Source organism: Nyctereutes procyonoides, unplaced genomic scaffold, assembly GCF_905146905.1.
Source record: "Nyctereutes procyonoides isolate TBG_1078 unplaced genomic scaffold, NYPRO_anot_genome, whole genome shotgun sequence".
NCBI lineage: Eukaryota > Metazoa > Chordata > Mammalia > Carnivora > Canidae > Nyctereutes > Nyctereutes procyonoides.
Window position 1 is genome coordinate 16,022,054 of NW_026575126.1, and position 19,447 is coordinate 16,041,500.

A 19,447-nucleotide genomic window follows, 5' to 3' on the forward strand; every position below is an offset into this window, starting at 1 on the left:
CTCTCTCAAATGAATAAATAAGTCTATATGAAATGCTCACACACATGCACATGTGAATAAATACAATATAATGTGACAAGGCTTCAAAGAGGTGTGAGTTGCTTTGGGAACATTGATGAGGAAGCATCTAGTGCCATAAAAGAAAGTGACTGAGGAGGACTTCATTGAGAGGATGAACTTGGGGTTGAATCTTGAAGGATGAGAAGGTACTTGCTAGGTTGAGGGAGAAGAAGGGAAGAATTCCAGGGAAAGGAAGAATTTGTGCAGTGGCTGACAGGCAAAATTAGAAAAATCTGTGGGGAGTACATCTGTTGGTATGGCTACAACTAATATTGGGTGTGTCTAAGAAAATGGCGGATAAGATGCAGAGATGATACGAATCTGAGAGAAACTTAAGACTTTGATTTGGTAGGACCTGTTCGAGGATATGGGAGCTTATAACAGATGGGTAATGAAAGACAGCTCCACGCTTTTGGCTTAACTAGTTGGGAATGGAGATCATGATTAAGAATGGTGAATTAAAATTTTAAAACTTTAAGAAAATTAATTAGCTAATTTTAAAAAAGAATGATGACTTGATGACATGATGTTAGCAATAGCTGCTAATTACTGGGTGCTGACTATATACCCATTTTGCAGATGAGAAAACTGAAGCTAAAAAAGATAAGTAATTTCTCTATGGTCACATAATTAGCAAACTTTGAAGGCAGGATTCAAAGTCCTTGCTTCATCCACTGTACCAACTTTCTCCCCAATATTGTAAGAGAAACAATATTTGGGAAGGGAGGCAATGAATTCAAAGTGTGTTGAGTCTGAGATACCTGTGGGACATTAAATTGGTAATGTTTCCTAAGCAATGTGAAATGTAGTCCAGATATTAAGGGAGCTGTCTGGGTTAGAGATAGAGACTACAGTCATCGCTGAAGAGGTGGTCATAGAAGCTCAGTTTGCTGCTCCCATAGCCTTCAAAACAAGTGATCCTAGTGAACATCAGTACCATCACCTGTCCAAACCTGGTCACTAATACTAATTTATCATTGGTTAATGCTTCAGAGTATAACTGTACTGTCATTTATGTCTCTCAGTTGAAACTCATAGCGATTCTATTTAAATAAGTAAGAAAAATATTATTATCCTCACTTTACAGATGAAGTGCCCAGGCTAAGATGACTATGGTAACAGAGGATAGTGCCAGTACACATACCCCTAACTGCTACTTTTCTCTACTATCAGGTCTTTTTGTGGTGTTTCCTCTTACCCAGACTGGATTTTAAAAGAAACAGCTACAAATCTAATTTTAACTGGTTTCATAGAACTTGAATTCTGAGTTGGAGAGAAACAGTGTGAATAGGTATCCTTAGAGAGTGGTAAATACAAACAGCTTCTTGGAGGCACGGTTCTAAACTACTCCCCACTCTTTGAAAAGCACTTATTTTTTTTTTTTTTACAATTAATGAAATGAGGATCCAGCATTGTGTCACTCTTTACAGCTCAAAAAATTACAATCTGACATTGCTAATGATTTGCAGAAATATTTGCTGATTGAGTTGCTTAGTCATACTTTTGTCTACCAAACAAATGTAATTCTTTTTCTTTTTCTCTCTCTCTTTTTTTTTTTTTTCCTTTTTGGGACATAGGCTAACAGACTCCTTCGACTGCAACAAGCAGTAGAATTTTACTTGATGCAAATTGTTGAAATTCATACCTTTGTGGGCATCGTCAGTTTCAACAGCAAAGGGGAGATCAGAGCCCAACTACACCAAATTAACAGTGATGATGATCGAAAGCTATTGGTTTCACACCTGCCTATGACTGTGTCAGCAGAAGCAGAAACCAGCATTTGCTCAGGGCTTAAGAAGGGATTTGAGGTACAGTAGGGCACCCCAACCCTCAAATCACCCTCACTTTCCTTTTCTTCATTTTGTATCTGAGGTTCCTTCTGATTTGGGACAATCTGTTATACTGTGGTCATAACAGCTTTCAACTATAATGATGTTGATCCGTAATGATGGATTAGTTTTTTTTTTTTTAAAGACACATTTTTTAATTTTATTTATTTATTTATTTACGATAGTCATACAGAGAGAGAGAGAGAGGCAGAGACACAGGCAGAGGGAGAAGCAGGCTCCATGCACCGGGAGCCTGACGTGGGATTCGATCCCGGGTCTCCAGGATCGCGCCCTGGGCCAAAGGCAGGCGCCAAACCGCTGCGCCACCCAGGGATCCCAATGGATTAGTTTTAAGGTCAGGAATCATATCTTATTTACCATTAAACCCCATGTGCCTAGCAAAGTACCTGTCACATAATAATTGTTCAATGAATGCTTGTTGAAGGAATGAATTAATAAATAAATAAACAGCCAAGGATGGAGGACTTTAGTGACATCTAGATGATTTCTAACACTTCCTATTCATTCTGGGACTGTCCCAACTGTAGCCGTTTTTACACTTGGGTTTCCAGTCAAAATCAACATGTCTGCCTTCTGTATATAATCATTCTGGACTTGTCTAATTCTAATGTGTAGCCAAGATTGAGCCAAGAGCCAAGGCGTCTTATTGGTCATTCACTGGATGTCTGAGGCAGTGATAACACATAAGAATGTGCCGCCATATCCTCTATTATGGACCCTATTCTAAATCAGGGTCATATTGTGATGATTCAAACAGGAAGAGTCCCTCTCTACAAGCAAACCAGCAATGGCATGTAGAGTGATGCTATCAAGTCCTGTGATGAAGTGAATTGAGGCCAGAATAGAGATGGGCATAGAGGGCAGTGAGTCACAGAGGATCTGAAAGAGGCATATGCATCATGGGTGGGGATTCTGGGGTGAGTGAATTCTTCTGTTCAGTCAGACAATCTGAATTACATTTCCTTCCAAATGACTGATACTATATGTTCAGGTGGTTGAAAAGCTGAATGGAAAAGCCTATGGCTCTGTGATGATATTAGTGACCAATGGAGATGATGAGCATATTGACAATTGCTTACTCACCGCACTCAGCAGTGGTTCAACCATTCATTCCATTGCCATGGGCTCATCTGTGGTTGAAAATCTGGAGGAATTATCACGTCGTACAGGTAAACATATTTCTAAAAACTTATATTTTAGAGCATTTCCTTTAACTTGAATATTCAAAGCACAAACATGAAGCTCAGACTATGTCAACAGAATGTGTGGCTTAAGTGAAAAAAAATAGAAACAGTTATCTTAAGGAAAACAACATAAAAATTAAATTATGCCAAAATTACTTTTAATTTTTAATTTTTTCAGAGAGGGAGAAAGAGAGAGGGGCAGGGGGCAGAGGGAGAGGGAGACAGAAAATCCCAAGTAGACTCCATGCCTAGTGGAGCCTGACACAGGACTTGATCTCAAAACTTCAAGATCATGACCTCAGCCAAAATCAAGACTTGGCTGCCCAACCAACTGAGCCACCAATGTGCCCCCAAATTTTGCTGACTTTTTAAAAAAGATTTTATTTATTTGAGATAAGAGAGTGTGCGTGCAAGAGAGAGCACAATCGGTGGATAGAAAAAGAGAGAAGCAGGCTGCCCATCAAGCAGGGAGCCCAATTTGGGGCTCAATCCCAGGACCCTGGGATCATGACTTGAGCCAAAGGCAGCCGCTCTACTGACTGAGCCACACAGATGCCTCCAAAATTTTGCTGACTTTTAAACATTTTCCTTAGAAGATGCCAATTATATACATCGAATGAAAATATAATTTCATAATTTCTTTGTTAAATCACTCTGAGCATGTATAACACAAGGCTAAAAATATGTTTAATATATGATAAAGACACATACCATATTGTAAGACACATACCTTTTTTTATTCCATATGAGGCATAGAATAATTTTATCTTATATTCCTTATAGTCAATAAAAATGGGGATCCCTGGGTGGCGCAGCGGTTTGGCGCCTGCCTTTGGCCCAGGGCACGATCCTGGAGACCCGGGATCGAATCCCACGTCGGGCTCCCGGTGCATGGAGCCTGCTTCTCCCTCTGCCTGTGTCTCTGCCTCTCTCTCTCTCTCTCTCTCTCTCTCTCTGTGACTATCATAAACAAAAAAAAAATTAAAAAAAAGGAATATTGCTGACTTTAAAACTGAAAGTTAGGTTTTATGGAATTATCTTTGAAAAAATGTTTTCAGAATATGAATGTAAATGTAAATATACAGCAATGTAGACAGGTAGCAATTACCCTAGACTATCTAGGAATTACCTTAATTACAAGACTATTCAATAAATATTCATAGAGTTTTTATCCTGTGCCAGGGAGAGGTTTATTATTTTTTTTTAAGATTTTATTTATTTATTCATGAGAGACAGAGAGAGAGAGAGGCACAGACACAGGCAGAAGCAGGCTCCATGCAGGGAGACTGACATGGGACTCAATCCCAGGTCTCTAGGATCACACCCTGGTGCTGAACCGCTGAGCCACCCGGGCTGCCCCAGAGAGAAGTTTAGACCTTGACGTTACAGCTGTGAACAAAACCGACAAAACCACTCATCTCTGCTGCTTATCACATGGCTGGTAGGATGCAAAGCAGGTCAAGCATAACTCCTTTCCCCAAATTAACCCTCTTACACAAGAAAGGTTGTTGGATAAGACCTAACCTGTTATTTTTTGTTTTATTTTATACATTTTAATAGTTAACATAATCATGTATTTCAGGAGGTTTAAAGTTCTTTGTTCCAGATAAATCAAACTCCAACAGCATGATTGATGCTTTCAGTAGAATTTCCTCTGGAACTGGAGACATTTTTCAACAATGTATTCAGGTCAGGATTTCCTCAATATCATACTAACGGGTGGGGTTGGGTTTGGGGAGGTGGGGGGGGACAGAGAGAAGGAATCAAGAAAAATAGATGAATTGTGCTAACTGCCTCATTAACCTTATTTGACTATGTAATAATTCTTGCACAGAAGGCTTTTAATGAGCTTCTTGGTCTCACCAAGCCTGGATTCACTTTTACTTAATGTCTGTTCTTCACCACCTTAGGAATAATTTCCTGTAATTGCCACCTTTACCTTTAAAGGTCTGTAAGCAGAATTTGCTCCTTCCTAGTGGCTAAAATAGGTGTGGGGGTGGGGTGGAGGCAATGCCAAGGAGGAAAAGAAGAAACTGTGTCTTCAGTTTGAGTTCTATAATAACTTTCTATCAGTCATAATCCATTTTACTTTTTTTGGCTTCTTAAAAAACTTCTTCAAAGCTCCTCCCTCATATTAAAAGTATCAACTATTTCACTAAATTCTAAAAATTTTTAAGTACTCTTTCAACTACTGCAATTGACTTTGTTCAAAAAGGGCTTCCTCTACTCAAGCCATTTTTAAAAGGGCCAAATTTTTTCTAAGTAGTTTAAAGATATTTTGAACATAACTGAGTCTGGACAAAATTTCATCTGCTGTTTCCTCACAGATGGTAAGTGAAACTGCCAAGTTAATGACTTGTTGTGAACAATGAAATCAGTTAAATTATTCTTAGGAAATATTTAACATCAAGATTATATGTACACAGTAAGGCAATAACCACAGTTCCATTAGAAGTGAAAAAAGGTGAATCATAAATGAGAACATACATTATCATTAAATTACAATTGGTTGTTCCTAATAATCTTTCTATCACATAATTTCTTCTTTAATAATATGAAATAAAAACAAACATTTTAAAGTTTTTAGAAATTTAACAAAAGTTTTTAAAAATCATATGGCTCAAATTAGCCTCATGTTCCCAAACTTGGCCTCCTCTCCCCCAGTTGTATGTCATTAGCCCCGCTAGACCATGGACAGAAACTACATCTAATTCCCCTTCAACAGATCTGGCCCAGCACAGAATGTGCCCCACTAGTCAGCAGTCCACAAATGCTTGTAAAACGAATTTGAATAAATAATCCGCAGTGTTTTTGCTGTCATCTACCAAAAATTTTATATGCTTTCCAAGTTTGAGCAATATTACAGAGTGTTACACGGTGTGTTTATTTAATAAATACAAATTTTCAAAGTTATTTATTGACTTGTGTCTATTGTGAATACACAGTGATTAAATAAATGTAGGGGCTCTGGTGTCAGCCTGCTTGGGCTCTATCCCAGTTTCAGCTCCTTGCCATGTGACATTGGACAAATGACTTCTTTAAGCCACAGTCTTCTCATCTGTGAATGTGGATAACAACAGTACTCACCTCAGGGGGTTTTCATAGGATTAGTGAGATACCATATGTAAAGCATTTAACACTGTACTGTCATCTGTTTGCACTCTGTATGTATTGTATGCGCACACACGTGTGCACGTGGCTTATTGTGAATGGCTAAATAATTATTTTAATGTACCCAAGCCCCCTGAAACTCAGTGTTTTGTTTCTTATTAAAATATATAAAAAGGTAGGGGCACCTGGGTGGCTCAGTCATTTGAGAGATGACTTTTGATCTCAGCTCAGGTCTTGATCTCCAGTTTGTGAGGTCAAGCCTCACACTGGACTCTAGGCCGGGAGTGGAGCCTACTTGAAAAAAAAAATACATACAAGTATCTGGAGAGATAACATAAATCAAACCACTTACATTCACAAACAAATTTTTTTTTAAATTTGATATTATAATTGCTGATCTGAGGCTAATGTTGATTTGGATGAGAATTAGTATGAGAACAGTTAAAATTTCTCTATAAAAAATAATGAAGTGATACTTGTATTAACCATACTAGAATATTTTATATCCTCTGTAGTCCTATAATATAGAATATTTCACTTTGGTGAGGTATTTTTATAAAAAGTGATTTATATGAATATAGTTCATGTCAGAATTAAATTATTTTTTTGCCAATTTTATTTTTATTTGTCCAGAAGTAAAGGAAAAGATGGAATGTTTATGCCTACACTAGAAACTTTCACATATATGTGTGTTTTCTTGAACAGCTTGAAAGTACAGGTGAAAATGTTAAACCTCACCATCAATTGAAAAACACGGTGACAATGGATGACAGTGTGGGCAATGACACAACCTTTCTAGTCGCGTGGCAGATCAGTGGTCCCCCTGAGATTCTGTTATTTGATCCTAATGGAAGAAAATACTACACAAATAATTTTATCACCAATCCAGCTTTGCAGACTGCTCGCCTCTACATTCCAGGAACTGCTGAGGTAGGTGTTGTGAGCCTGTTCATAATGACAACATTTAGTTGAATACATAACTTTCAGTTGAATCACATAATTAAATGCACTGTATAAAGAAATCCTATTCTGATACATCAAAATTTTATTTCAAATTTATACAAAAGCATTTTGAGACTGTTAAAAATTTAAGAGAAACAACTAAGATATGTTCAAAACTTTAAATAATGGATACCAAAGTCTTCTCTCTTCAACAGTGGAAATTAGTATGTATGCAGTACAAATAATTTCTTCTTGCTTACTTTCTTTGCAAAATTCACACATAGTTATTTATACACTTGGGGGGAAAACTCTACCTAGAATTTATAATACGAATATATGCAATACATGTTTTTGAGTATCTGCTATATTCTAGGTTTTGTTCTAGGTGCTTTATATTAAAATACCATGGTAGGAACATGAACGGGGTACTCAGAGCATACAGGAGGGATGCACAGACTTCGGGGGAAGGTGACTGCTTCCTGAAAGTAAAAACATCAAAATAGAAATATGGAGGATAAAGAGGCCAGAGGTGTCAATGATATTGTGGGTGGAGGAAAAAAAATAGAATATAGCTTTTCATAGAACTACAAGGAGGTCAATATGGATGAATTACACAGCAGCATGTGAGGTGGGAGATTTAGGGGAAGGAAAGAGAGAAAGTGATGAGGCTAGACACAAATAGGAGCCATGTCAGGAAGGGTTCTGTATGTCCATAAAGGCAAAAAGAGCTTGAATCCTAAAGGGAAAGGGAACCACTAGTGGTTCCAAGCAGGGTGGTGAATTGCCTGAGTGCAGTCCTACTCTCGTGATTCTGCTGAAGCACAAATCTGATCAAACTTGTCTTCTATTCAAAACTCATTGGTGGTCTCAGGATAAAATCCATGTGGTTACTGTTACATATCAGGCTGTTTATGTTAGGGCTTTTGCCCAAGCTTTTTTCTTGACCCCCTTCCCAAACACCCTCTGCTTTGTTCCTCCTAACTTTTCTCTCAACTCATCATGTTCTTTTCACATCATGTTCTTTGCACAGGAGCCAAGAACACTTTACCTACTTTTTTCTGCCTTTGCCTGACCTCAGCCTGCACTAGGTGCCCTAGAACAGAACACATATTACACCCAAAGAGAAGTTTTTGATATGGAGATCTGTATTGTCTTTTACTAATGTTATGATTACAAAAAAAATAAATAAATAGATTATCTTGATACTTGAATTATGACTTCACAGGAATATGGCCAAGCACATGAATCCCAATGAAGAAGGTTGGGTAGGGTGTGGTGGCATCTTAACTTTCCACACTGAGTCATGACTTAACTCCTTGGTGCTTTTTCTCTTTTTCTTCCAGCTGTACTGTGTTCCTCCTGTTCTAGGGTTTAATAAGAAGCAACAGCAGGGCAACTGGATGGCCATTAGGCCATCGGCTCTTGGTTTCAGCTCAGGTCATGATCTTGCAATTGTGATAGGAGCCCTGTGTCGGGTTCTGTGCCGAATGTGAAGCCTGTATGAGATTCTCTCTCTCTCTCTCTCTCTCTCTCTCCCTTCCCCCAAACTTCTGTGTGCTCTCTTGCTCTCTAAAAAAAAAAAAAGAAGAAGAAGAAGAAGAAGAAGCAACAGCAAGGATGGGGATAAAAATAATGTATATAATCTTCTCCAAAGAACAAATTTCTGTTATTTGTAGTTTATTTTTTTTTCTTTCTGACATTCTTTTGCAGGTTTCCCCCAGACAGGCTAGACAGGCAAAAGAGAATAGTATAGAAATATTTCTATAAATTACTCAACACAGACATTGTAGAATCCTGACTTATTAAAAAAAGAGTATTTCTCTTTTTGGTCTCTTATAATGGACACGGGTTTTATTGCTTGAGATTTCTGGATATTCAGGGTGGGGACATTAAGGGAAGGAAGGATACCACTGCTTTTTATTTCATGTATTCACATAAATCATAATCATCCACTTAATTTGCTATAATTTTCTCAATTATAGAAAAGGAATATAAACGTTGAATTTTGGGGGGGGTGAAGCAGCTTAAATTAATATTATAAAATACTTTGAAGCTGGACACTTACTATCTTCAAAAATGTGAATTAAAATATGTCCTCCCCACAAATAAATTCATGGTATAATTCCCTAAAATGTTACTTAACAATAAAAGTAAGTTGTGCTGTGAAAGTCACATAAATAATAAATTGTTATCCTCTAACCCATATTAGCTTCCCTGAGATTCTTTTGTAGTTACTTTAGAAAATACAACATCAGCAAAACAAGGATTGAAACCCCTCAGAACTTAGACTTATGCTTTAAAATTAAGGGTTGATTTTTTTTTTCTTCACATTTTCCAAAACAAAAAGACTTTGTTTTGCAGCCTGGGCTCTGGACCTACACACTGAACAATACCCATCATTCTCTTCAAGCCTTGAAAATGACAGTCACCTCTCGCGCCTCCAGCTCAGCCATGCCCCCTGCTACTATAGAAGCCTTTGTGGAAAGAGACAGCACCCATTTTCCCCATCCTGTGATGATTTATGCAAATGTGAGAAAGGGGATTTATCCCATTCTGAATGCCACTGTTACTGCTACAATTGAGCCAGAGGCTGCAGATCCCATTGTGCTGAAACTTTTTGACAATGGAGCAGGTAACAGGGAATGTCATGCCATTTTTCATGTTCTCAAGAGCTGCTGTTGTGTTAGGATGCTCAATCTTAAGCTTATCTGTAAAGTTCTTTCAATTCAATTATTTTTCTCATCCAATCTTTTGAGATTCTCAAGTCCTTAGAGAGTCACTGACATACCAAGTAGCTACCAGTCACATCTACACAAAGAAAGAGAATGTAAACTTGGGAAGAGTCTCCTTGAGGTTCTTCAGTGTGGCTGTGGGGCTGTAGAGTGCATAAAAGTGGAGGAGGAAGGAACTTAACGCCTAGGTCTTGGCTCTTAGTTGGCCAGTAACACTAGCAACATGATGAGGTCACACAGAACAGGCTTATGTGTCCTTGTGACATGCCCATATTTCTCTAAGATTCACCAGCTTTATTATTCACTGAAATAATAAGATTGGACAATAAAATAGCAGATGAAAACCATAGAAGTAAGATGCAGTGGTAGTCTCCTCGACTCAGTTGTCAAAAGAAAATTGGAAATTGAACTTGTGACCCAGGAGATAACCCCAGACTATTCTTTAACCAAGTAGCAGGGTTAATAAGAGGGCAGAGCCAGTGTGTTTACATGTATGATTTGCTCACAACACAACCAGGCCAGCAATCCTAGTGGGAAGTGCTCTTTCTGCACCTAGAGTTCAGAGCCTCATCATCATACATCACAGACAGAATAGCATCAGGCCAGGAAATAGCAGCACCTAGACTCAGAATTTCTGACTAACTCTTTTTGACTTAAAAATGGACTCCTCTGGTGTTTTATCTTTCCTGTTCCATTCTTTCCCTAAACTAAATTCTCAGAATGGCAATAGACCTCAAAGTCTGTGTTGGCAGCCACAGGTGTTTGATCTACTAAAAAACTATACTCTTGCTTCAAAAATAAAAATTTTTTTCAAGAGTCTTAGGTTTGGCAACCCATTAGCATTTTGCCATGGCCATCTTACATGACATTTATGAAACAAAAGTTCTTTTAAAGGATTTTAGTTTAAATATACCTCAGAGGGACACCAAAGAAGTTCTCTCATTTTGCCTATTGGAATGGATTCAAATGAACTTCTCATGCTCTGATTGCTTATCCATGGTCACACCTTTTAGTTTTTGTATATCATCCAAAAATGCACTTTGCAGAATACTTCTCCTTTGCTTCAGCCTGTGGGCCAGCCTGGAGAATAGATCCTGTTCTCTTAGGAGAGCTCACCTGAGTTAGCTCAATAGCTTTTATGTTTATTCCCTGAAACCATTTCATTTATTTGATGTCTAAATTTATACTCTAGAGGCAACTGGTGGCTCAGTCCATTAAGCATCAGACTCTTGATTGTGGCTCAGGTTGTGATCTCAGGGTCATGAGCTCAAGCCCAGTGTTGGGCTCTGTGCTGGGAGTGGAGCCTGCTTAAGATTCTCTCACTCTAACTCTCCTAATACTAAACATATTAAATAGCCAACACTTATTTTTATAATGGAAGTAGTATTTATCTGCTGACAAATTCATGAACGGTGATAAAATGTACACTTATTAAATGCCTTATAATTTAAAATGTGCTTTCTCATGAACACTCTGAGATAATCCACACAACAGCCCTGTGAGATAACTTGTCTCGTTTTAAAGATAAGAACACTGAGGCTCAGAGAAATTGTTTTATAGCTACTGAGTGCTGAATCCAGACCTTACAATCAAGTCTTACGACTCCCAAGCTAGTATTCTTTTCCATTTCTTTCTTCCTCAAGGATTAAAAGAGATGGCAATAGTAACTGTGGCATGGAGAGAATTTCCTTCATCATTTCTTAACAAAGATAGACTTGATTAATCAGTAAATCACTAAATACCAAGATTTTATTTCTTTCCAATAGATAAAAAATGTCTAGATTTACTATAATAGCAAGTTGCTTAGCACTTTTTATTTTAATTCAGTATACTCCTACTTTTCTCATGTTAAGGAGCAGCCCTGCCTCTGTAGTGGGAATTTGAGAACATTTTCATGGTGATACAATGTTTAGAGTCCAAGGGCCAAACAGGTGGTGTGAACTGACTCTAGGATAGGATAAGCCATTTGCCCAGGATGCCCACCTGCACTTGAATAGTGAATGTATCCTGAGCTTGGGTTAAACTATACCTCCCACTGCTACCCTTGATTCTAGGCCTCCCCACTATTCAATCATGGACTTGGTTGGAATTGAACTGCTCTCTAAGGATGAGTGTAAAAGGAAAGAAGTCCAGCACTGGCCAAGCTTTCCAAATGCCTCCTGAAGCAAAGCACAATGGATAGAACCAAAGCCTGTCAAACCCCAAGTCACTAAACCCCTCAGAATCTAGAACAATAGTTTCATGTACCCTCTAATAAGGAAATTAAATAATTTCACACTACTTTATCAACTACGAGTTTTTTTTTTAATCAGGGCTGTAGGACACTTATAAATCCCTTGAAATTGCATGAAATGTATTTATGTGTATCTATGTTTATTTCCTGGGAACAGGATAGCTTTTATCTCAAAGGAGTCTATGACAATAAACAAAAAGAATATGCTTGATTTCCATGAAAAGCTTGTATTATTTTCAACGATAAGAAGGAGAGCTCTAAAGGTGATTGGTAAATGTTTTATTAGCACTGAAGTATAACTCACCTTCAGAAAATAATTTTTCAAAGGTTAAGGAACCACATGGAGAAGTTAAGGAGACATTGGATTTTAATATTAAAAGTAGTTATGACCATGACTATATTTGCTAAAATGGGAAGAATGGAGAAGAGCTTATTTCTTACTGATTTAATTAAATATTAGTAAACTGTGATGACAAGTATTGACACTGAGGTTTTTTTTTTTTTTATACATGCAGGTGCTGATATTATAAAAAATGATGGAATTTACTCGAGGTATTTTTTCTCCCTTGCTGTAAATGGTAGATATAGCTTGAAAGTGCATGTCAGTCACTCCCCCAGCATAAGCAGCCTAACCTACTCTATTCCAGGGAGTCGTGCTATGTACATACCAGGTTACATAGCAAACGGTAAGAATCATGAACACCATTATTTGAATAACACCATTTAATGTATATATCTCTGGTGTGTGTGTGTGTGTGTGTGTGTGTGTGTGTCTGTGTGTGTGTGTGTTAGAGATAGGAGTAAAAGAAAGAGAGATGGAATTTCAAAACTATGCTTAAGTCAATGTATGATTTGTTGCTATCTCTTCGATCCTCAGTGATTCATGGTAGTGAATCAGGAAGCAATAGATAATTCCCCAGATTTTGTATCTTCATTTTAGTCATTATTTTGACCTCTTTCTTGTGGCTGTTTCATCAGAATTACTAACAGATAGAGATTTCTTGAGTTTTTTCTCAGTTATAGCTCCTGTATTTCCTCTAGAGAGATTTAGGCAAGGAAAAGAGGCGAAAGTTGTTAGCAGTTGAAAGAAGGAATAAATATGAGTTTAGATGTTACAGACAACTGAGTGATTGCTGAAGAGGTCCTGTCTTCCTTCAAGAGAAAAACACCAAATAACTAGAAGATACACATATTTTCTTAACACCATTGTTATAGTTCCTGAAGGCAACTGGTGGTTAAAGTACAAAAGACAAACAAAAATATGCTATAATCATTTTAAACAATCTCAAAAACATTTCTAAATGTTATTTCCAAAACTGCAGAATCTTTATGAACACTTTTCATGAATTTTAGCAGCTACAACTGATCATTTGGACTATTTCATGACATGACTATATTTTTAGTCTTTATGCGCTTTTAAGGAGAAAATAATCAAGATGTTCCAATGAATTTGCATCTCCTGATCATTTCAGTGTTGCCTAAAACATAATTTACTCTCCTATGTATTTACTTTGGTTTACTTCAAGACCAGTATAAATCAAATTGCAAGGCAACATGGTTTTGTGGCATAGATAGGATTTCCCATCTAGCTCTAATATTTTACTTATAAATAAATATTCCTTCTTTCGTTTATACATCCAACATTTTTGAAGGCTTACTAAGTGACAGGCTTAGTCCTAGAAACTTGGGATAGCAGGTAGAAAAACACTTGATTCCTACTGAGGAGCTCAAAGTCTAGTCGACTATCTAGTCTAGTACCTCTTTAAAATCCAGGAGTTTAAAGGATACACATATCAGCATCTAGCATACAGTGAGATTAGAAAAGTAATATTCAATTGTGCTTTTCCTGAGTATTTTGTAGAGGCTCTTAGCACAGAAAGGAAAAGGTAGGTTTTCCTAGGCATGCCTACTCAGTATAACATTCACTTTAGCAGCTCACTTTTTGATGACCAACTTGAGCTCATATTTCATTAAAAAACTGGAGCTGCTCTATTTTAATACCACCAAATCTCCAGACACAGCAGTGTATGCATCCTTCTCCTCACCAAAAGCCAGCATCTGGATCTGCTCTGGATCCCATCCATAGGCCTTGAGAGCTCACCCTTGCATGATTCCACTCTACTGACCCCTCTGAGCAGCATTCAAGCATGATTTACCATCCCATATTTTAAAAAATTCTATTGTTGGTCACCCTTCAGATACTGTCCACCTCCCTGCCATCTACTTCCTTGACATTAATCTAAACCTGCTGACTGAACTTTCTCACCTCCAGTGTACAACACTGTGCACCACAGTCTGACTTCCACCCAAGTGCCTCCACTGGAATGGCTCCAGTCCTAGTCACCAATGAACACTCTGCTGTTAAATCCAAAGAACATATTTCCATCCTTGTTTTATCTGACCTCAGCAGTGTCTGACACAGCTGATTGATTTCTCCTTTGTCATTTCCTGGCTTCTAGGATTACCTCTTATGCTCTGGAATTTTTTTTGTGAGGCTCCTTTTCCGGCTCTTCCTTTTCTAACAAGTCTCTAAGTGCTGACAATCCTCAGAGATCATGCCTAACCTTCTTACCCTATCATCTGGAGCCACACTGCCTGGGTTTGGAATCTCACTCTTCAATCTACTACTAGTTGTGTGACTTTGGGCAAGTTACTTAGCTTCTGTTTGCCTCAGTTTCATCATCTTGATAATAGGAGGTGGGGGGCGGGGGAGTAATAATTGTACCCTCCTGTAGCATTGCTAAGAAAATTAAATACTCAATACATATAAGGTAGGTAAATGAGTTCCTGGCACATAGTTAACCAGGCACCCAATCAATGCTATTTATTATTATAGTTGAGATTGTTATTAGGTAACCTCATTAATCCATACGGTTTTAATAACATCTATATGCCTATAACTTCCCAATTCATAAGTTTAAAATTATTAGATCTAGATAAAAACATTTTTTGAGCTTGAAATCCATATCTAACTGGCTCCTTGTCACCTTCAATTAGACGTTTTAAAGGAATCACAAACCTTGTAACTTACATTTTTAGTCTCCTTCCCATTAAACTGCTTCTCCTCCCACGTTGCTCATTTTAGAAACTTGGGAGCTGCTTCTTTTTCTTTTCTTTTTCTTTTCTACCAACTTTATCTCCTTCACCATTCCATATTAAAATCCATCACCAGCTTTTATTGATTTTATCTCTGAATCACATCTCAAACTGCCTACTTATGCCCTCCTCCCCACTGCTGTCACCCAGCCCAACCTGCCACATTCCCTGTCTGTGGCAGTGGTTGCCTTAATGGCCTCCTGCTTGCTGCACTAGAACTCATTCTCTAACGAGAGCAGCCACAGTGACCTGTTAGGAAATAAATGTGATCATGTCACTGCCCTGCTTCCCCACAGCGTGAAAGATTAAACTCTAAAGCCATTGCAATGGCCCTCAAGGCCCTCTATGAGCTTCTCTCTCCTGTCTTATCTCAAACTGTTCTCCTCCTTGCTTTAATTAAATTTTTCTAATTTGCAAGTCTCTTTAGTACCTCAGAGTTTTTACACAACCTGTTCCCTCTGCCTGGGATAGATATTACCCCCACTCTGCCTGGCTGTCTCCTAGTCACCCTTTAGGATGCCTTTAAATGTTACTTCCTAGATACCACTAAAAATTATGAACCTGTATTATTTTTCTTCACAGCACCCCGCCTTTTTTTACTTAAGTTTATCACAACTTATAAATATAGTTTTTTAGTATGATTATAAATTCCATGATGGATACTCTTGTCTATGATTACTGGTGCAGCATATGCTCTCAAAATACTTATTTAGTGAAAGAATGGACAAATGAATGGATGAATGAATGAATGATGGAATAAACAAACTCAGCTTTCTAAAGATGTAGTAAAGCAAAGAAGGTTTTAAAACATCTTTCCATAATCTCTCAAACAAGCTATTTAGGAGATTGTAACTTGTTGTTTTGGCTGTTCTCTTCTTGGTCACAGGCAACATTCAAATGAATGCTCCAAGAAAATCAGCGGGCAGGAGTGAGGAGGAGCAAAAGTGGGGCATTAGCCGAGTCAATTCAGGAGGCTCCTTTTCAGTGCTAGGAGTTCCAGCTGGCCCCCATCCTGACATGTTCCCACCATGCAAAATTACTGACCTACAAGCCGTCAAAGTAGAAGATGAGGTGATTTTATCTTGGACAGCACCTGGAGAAGACTATGATCAGGGCCAGGGTAGGTTTCTTGGTTTCACTACCTGTTCTTCTACAAGGTAGCATTTCTAATAAATAAGTCAGGGGTTAGTTGGGTAAAAATAGCTTTAGGGGCTTAGAGCTGACAAAGCTGCAGAGGGTTATGAAAAGCTTTGAGTCGTTGATAGGGCTTTATATGCTGGAGTCTAGGAATGGGAGCTTGTGAGCTCCCCTAGAATTGAGAAGGCCCTGGTAAGAGAACTGACACTGATCATCTAGAAATCTTGATTGGAAACTTAAATAGCATATGTAAGAGGGCTCTAGTCAACAGAAATGGGTTCTGCATTACAGAGCATGGACTTCCAAATACTGGAGGCATTTAGTTTTGTGAAGATTAGATGGTGGATAGTGAACTCAAAGATTTATAAGTCAGGGTAAGGAGAATAATTCCTATGACTCATGCAAGACTTGGTGCACTTTCCACCCCCATTTCTGGCCATCACTTTTGTTAGGGAGACTAGAACCAGTTCCATTACTTGGGCTTTCTTACCCTTGTTTGGATGGACATTAATAAAATTCTTTCTTAACATTCCCTTTTTTAAGGCCTACAATAGGCTTCAGGCTTCCAGCATCATTTCTTGATCCCTGTAGCAATTCAACAAAATAACTTTCCTCAAAGAATAACTTTTCTAACATCTTTGCCATCACCAAAACATGGTTATCACTGACTATACATTCAGTAGCTTTTTTCCTGTTGCCTCTGATTGAGATTCCTGTAGGAACCAACCTTCTCTGTTGAAAGCTTATTCTGTCAATATCAGTCAATAACAGTGACCACCTTGGGCCTTTGCCAGTCTTGCTTCCAGCTTAGGTCAACGTTATTTGGCTTATAATTCTCTATTTATTATATTCACCAGAAAGCACCTCAATAACAAATAATTCTGTGCTGCTGGGGAACATCAGTTTGTAGCTTTGTCTTCCAGTTCTTTTATCAAAATCTATCTCTTCCTGTCAGAGGAGAAGGAAGTGTAATACTTTACACTCTGAATTAACGGTTTTCCTAATATAAAGATTGGAGATGTGCAATGATTAAAACTCTGGGATGGATATGTCTTTTGAATAAAGGAGAAAGCTGTAACTTACATGCCAGGAAAATATTGTTTCCACTCTGGCTTTAAGTCCTGCTTTTTGATCTTTGGCAAGTTGCTTAACCTCTATTGACCTCAGTTTCCTTATATGAAAAAATAGAACTACAGATATTTATTTCATAAGGTATTGTAAAGAGGAAATGAAATGAGACATATAAAATCAGAAAGGGGAGAGAAAGTGTGCCAAGTTTCCTGGGCTGCTAGTTTGTGTTGCTACTGCCTTCTCTAGCTTTTTTTTTTTTTTTTTTTTTTAAATCTAGAATAAGGAGCCATTATGGTTCCCATCTTTATTTAAAGGTAAGAGTGGTGCCACCTAGTGGTACCTAGTGAGAACCTAGTGTTCTCACTCTCCTCACAGCCTCAGAAACACCTAGTATTCTGAAAGAGACTAGTAAATGCAAGCTCTGGCTCCCATTACTACTGGAAATTGTTCCTTTCAAGAGCCATAAGATTTCAAGCACACTGCTGAATTAAAAGAGTAAAAAGAAAGTGTGCAGTGTTAATGGTTATTAATGGTTTGAGAAGAAGAAATACAACCATATGGGACTTTAGAATTGGTATCACAAAAGGCATTAATCAAGAGAATAAAGAGATCTTCATGCAATTTCACTGATGAGTGGTATGATTGAAGTGGATCTGATTTGTTATAATGTCAAAACCATAAACCACAAAAGATATGTAGGGGGAATGCCTGTATGTCTATTAAGTTGTTGAAATCACTGTCATAACTGATTTGATGACTCAACAATGGCAAAATTGACCAATTAGTCATGAACAGACCAACGAGCAAATAGGTACCTGTTTAATCCAGAAACGTGCTTTCATTGCCTATTTTTCCCCCACAAATTATTGTCTAGAAAGGCATCCTCACCTCTATGATCAGAGTTTAAAATAATGGGAAAACATCTCTGGCTATATAATTATAAAATGTCTCTGTGACTATTAAAAACTTTGTTAGCAATAAATGGATATCTCATATATGCCCAAGCATATCAGTATTTATCCAGGGGGCAGCTCTTTACTATACACAATATCCTAGAAAAGATGGCCAATTAGGTGGAATAAGCAAAACATTATCAGATCATTATTATGTTTGGGAATATTATGGAATTATGGAAATGGGTTACCTCCTTGGGTTTTCCTTAGAAGTCTAGGGTAATATAATTTCTAAAACTGAGAACCAAGCATGTTCTGCATCTCCTTTGTATTTATTTTTAGAAATTAGAGTGAAAATATATTTACTAAGCAAGTATTAATGCCCAGCACAGCGCTAAACATTTTATAAACATAATTTAAGACAGTCATTGCACTCCAAGAATTTATGATGGTATACTGAGGGGAAAAAAGGCATAACATGGTCAAAAATCACAGTTTAACACAGTGCCATTTATATGGTTTGGAAGCCACAGAAATGAAAAGACTGTAGAGATCAGTGTGGGTGGGAGCAGAGGAGAGGCCGGGTTCTTACACCAGGGAACCGGGCAGAGCCTTTGGAGTGGGGCCAGATTACAAAAAGCACCAATCTTGTAACTCCTTCTCTACAGTGACTACCTTCCCTTCAGCCTAACAACCTTTCACTCTGAAGAGTTTTCATCATGTTCATATATAATCATTGTTAGAATTTGTTATCCTTAAAAATTATTGAAAATGTGCTGCTTCTGAAAAAAGCCATTCAGTGACAGCAGTTGTTCTTCCCACTACCCCTTCCTCTAACCCTCAGTTATACTTCTACCCTGTAAGAATACTTAATGTAGGAGAGACCTAAAATAATCCTTAGGGGATCAACTGGATTTCTAAATGAAGAGAAGAGGTAGCACTGTTGTTGCCACCAGTGAAAACAGAGCTCCCTGAATATGGGACCAAGTCTTCAATTTCCTGTCTCCATCCTCAATAGAAACCCAGAGCTTTCCATACTATGAATTTATTGGTAAAGATGCTAATGAAGATGTAAGCTTCAGTAACTGGAAAAGTAGCAGTTATTGGGAAATAAGAAATAAGAGGGAGTATAGCCTAC

General features: G+C 37.9%; 1 protein-coding gene across 1 annotated transcript in view; it reads left to right on the forward strand.

Annotated features, from left to right (window-relative positions):
• CLCA2 (chloride channel accessory 2) overlaps positions 1–19,447 on the forward strand; it is a 38,887-nt gene that overhangs the window by 13,913 nt on the left and 5,527 nt on the right. The window contains 7 exon segments of the mRNA XM_055340427.1: positions 1,638–1,868; positions 2,902–3,079; positions 4,677–4,783; positions 6,911–7,135; positions 9,509–9,779; positions 12,628–12,798; positions 16,095–16,328. Coding sequence (XP_055196402.1) covers positions 1,638–1,868; positions 2,902–3,079; positions 4,677–4,783; positions 6,911–7,135; positions 9,509–9,779; positions 12,628–12,798; positions 16,095–16,328 — 1,417 coding nt within the window.